Source organism: Neltuma alba, unplaced genomic scaffold, assembly GCF_004799145.2.
Source record: "Neltuma alba isolate B1F8T4 unplaced genomic scaffold, ASM479914v2 tig00004165_pilon, whole genome shotgun sequence".
Taxonomy (NCBI): Eukaryota; Viridiplantae; Streptophyta; class Magnoliopsida; order Fabales; family Fabaceae; genus Neltuma; species Neltuma alba.
In genome coordinates this window covers 38,266-41,362 of record NW_021633589.1, presented here as the reverse complement: position 1 = coordinate 41,362, position 3,097 = coordinate 38,266, and the positions used below count along the sequence as shown (strand labels likewise).

Here is a 3,097-nt window from a genome sequence, read left to right as displayed (position 1 = left end):
CTGCAAGGAATCCGAAGAATTCGATTCTTTTCCTTTGCTGCGTTATTTATTAATTTGGATTCGTTGGGATCCATAATTCATGGAAAATGCTGAATGGTCATTGTTAAATCTTTGAATATTATTTTGGCATGTAACCGATAAAGCATTCGTCAATTATTCTGTAATAAATTCTAAATGCTCTGTTTTGTTTTTTTTTTGTAAGTAAAAAATGGATTCCACCCTTAAATTATTCGGTTGAATAACTAAAGGAGAAAAACAAAAGGAAAGGGAAAAGGAGAGTCACTACTCTGAGATGAAAGACAAAAGCAGAGACATGCAAAAGCTAGCAAAATTAGGACATTAATTATTTCATATTGAGATTCCAGAGAGGTACAGACGAAAGAGCAGTCAATGCAATGGGAGAGATTTGTACAGCTACAAATCTTTCTTGACATCTCTTCGGGTGGGAAAATTTATAAAAAGCTATCTAGTCTTAAATAAAGGAGGTTCATGATCTTGGTGGGGGTGCTGTTTGTGGCACATTAATGTTCTTCCCCGGACCCTTCGACTTCTCAGCAGGAACACTGACCTCAATCTTGTCAAAAATGTCTGATCCTGACCTTGTGCCGTCCTTTATTGGCAATTCGTGACCTTCCCCTTTCACTGTGTCGTCGCTTGTGCTTTGAATGTCTTTGCTTTTCCCCCACACCACAGAGTAAAGCCCGAACACGATGAGTATAGCTCCAATTATGCTGAAAAGCATCGACACATTTTTAATAAACGAAGCAAAATTATAGTGATATATTACCAGGAATATCAAATAATTGAACGTAAAGAATTATGTACCTTCCCACGTGGACTTGCTCGGCTAGCACAAAGGAACCCAAAGCTGCAGTAATAATCATGATCAATGGGCTAAAAGAAGTCAAAAACACTGGTCCACGTTCTTTGGTTACAACCCCTTGTACATAGTAAGCCATGCCAGAGCACACCACCCCCTAATTGTCGCAAAATTGTCATCAGTTCGTTAGTTAAAATCACAGAGGTGAAATTAATGCGGCGGCGAAGGTAAAAAAGAAGAGTTTGTGGTACGCACAGAGTAAACACAAGCGAGGAGCCTGGAATCCCAGCCAATGACCCAGACGCTCAAGTCCCTTTCCATAATAAATGTTGCGATGGAACCCTCAACAATTCCCGTCGCGCAAATCCAAGCCGTGAGCGAGAGCTCTGCCGGGTACATCTTCAAAGTGAATGACTACAGTCATAAAAGCAGAACACGTCAATCCAAATCACTTCAAAATGAAAAATAACTAAACAAGGATATGGTTTCTAATGATTTAAAGAAAAATGTTTGGCGGGTAGTTAATTACCTGCAAAATGAAGAAGCCAGCCCAGCCACAGCAACTTCCGATGAGGTAAACGGTGCCGAGCACCCAGTGCTGGTCAGAGGGTTCGGTGGAGGCAGTATCATGATGGCTTATGCCTCCTGCCTTTATGATCTGAAAGGCTTTGCCTTTGTACAAAGTCATTACCATGGCACCTGACACTGTTATTACGGTTCCTATTATCTTGGCCCAGCTGGGTAATTTTTTCAGGTTCACACTCTCTAACCTGGTTGACATCATTCATTCATCAGAATAAGAATAAAGCCAACCCAAAATACTATAAACAAGAGGAATCTGATTAGATATGCATGTCTACGTTTGTGCGGTTACATTACATCATCAAGCTTTAATATTTAATTATTTTCTTAAAAAAATGGATTTGTGAAGACATTTTGTCAGCTAGTGGTCCCACATGGCATGCAGTTTGTGGTGTGGCTTCCAAATTAATTGTTGGATTCTGGCTAAGAAGGAATGCAACTAGGCTTTTTCAACTGTGTAAGCGCATAAGCTGACAATTATGCAGCAATCATTATATTGAAGCTTTTACCTGAAAATGAGTGCCATCAGAAAAGTAATAGCTGGGAGGACATTAACAATGGCGGATGCGAAAGTTGTTGAGGTGGCCTTCATCCCCATGTTGTACAAGTTCTGATCCAGCACTGGCCTGTTCATTTTCATATTTACAAGTATGAGACTTTAAACTCTACATATGGCATCTATCTTCGCAAGAGATCAATTAAACCTCTCTAGAAGTTAATATGTAACTCATATCTTAATCTACAAATTCAGTCCCCAAAAAAAATATCTTAATCTACAAAAGTAAATTGCACAATTCCTACTACATGGCTAGCTAGTAGATGCCAAACTCCTTATTTCGTGATAAAAAAATTGAAATTAGCTATGATCATGCGCAATCCCTGGATAAGCATATGGCGCGTATCCAGGGGCCAACAGGATATATGAAGCACCATTCGGATAGCCTCAAGTCGCAATGATCATGTGCATGCATATTGAAAAATATTTTCCATTATTATTGTCATGATCATTCTAGTGCTTCAAAAGAGATGGATGTGAAGAAGACGGTTGGTACATGCTTGTGTGCATAAGTTGTACTTTGAAGATTATTGCAGGGCCCATGAAGAGAGCAAGTGAAAAGAAAGGAACAAAATGTAGATATGATAAAGTAGTGCAAATGGATTGAATTGATTAAAGGGTTTGAAAGGGAGGCTTACTCAAGGAAACCAAGCGCCACCATCCTGAGGAAGATTGGGAGAGTCATCTTGGGCCTTATTTTTCTGCGAGGAATATCAAAAGGTTACGCTCGTTACCGTGAGGCAGAAAACTAAAGCAGAAACAATAAACAAAAGCTGCTTTAACGTGTGCAAGTGTGGTCGTAGTAGTGGAGAAGAAGGGGAGAGAGATGAAGGAAGACCTTTCAAGGACAAGAGCAAAAGGAGCAATGATAAGGAGGGCGACGACATGACGGTAGACAGAGAGAACCCAGTGGCTCATTCCATGCTTGAAAGAAACCATGGTGATGACGTACATGCCTGAGTAGCCAAACTGAAGGGAGATGATAGCCAAGTATGGCTTCACCTTGCGCATCACCTCGCTCATCCCCATCTTCTGTGCTTAATTAGTTCTCTCTCTAATAAGTCACACCAAACCAAAACTCAAGCTCTCCCAGAGGAGGAGGTGTGGCTTATGACTTACGATGGAGTTTGCGGGTGACT

General features: G+C 40.5%; 1 protein-coding gene across 1 annotated transcript; it reads right to left on the bottom strand.

Annotated features, from left to right (window-relative positions):
- Positions 1 to 321: 321 nt before the first annotated feature.
- On the bottom strand, positions 322 to 3,097 carry LOC114743879 (WAT1-related protein At4g08300-like). The gene is made up of 7 exons (XM_028932083.1): positions 2,797 to 3,097; positions 2,597 to 2,659; positions 1,912 to 2,028; positions 1,350 to 1,590; positions 1,076 to 1,234; positions 826 to 977; positions 322 to 731 (listed from the first exon to the last, which is right to left on the bottom strand). Exons 1-7 carry the CDS (start codon positions 2,985 to 2,987, stop codon positions 488 to 490), a joined length of 1,167 nt encoding a protein of 388 aa, XP_028787916.1. The 5' UTR covers positions 2,988 to 3,097; the 3' UTR covers positions 322 to 487.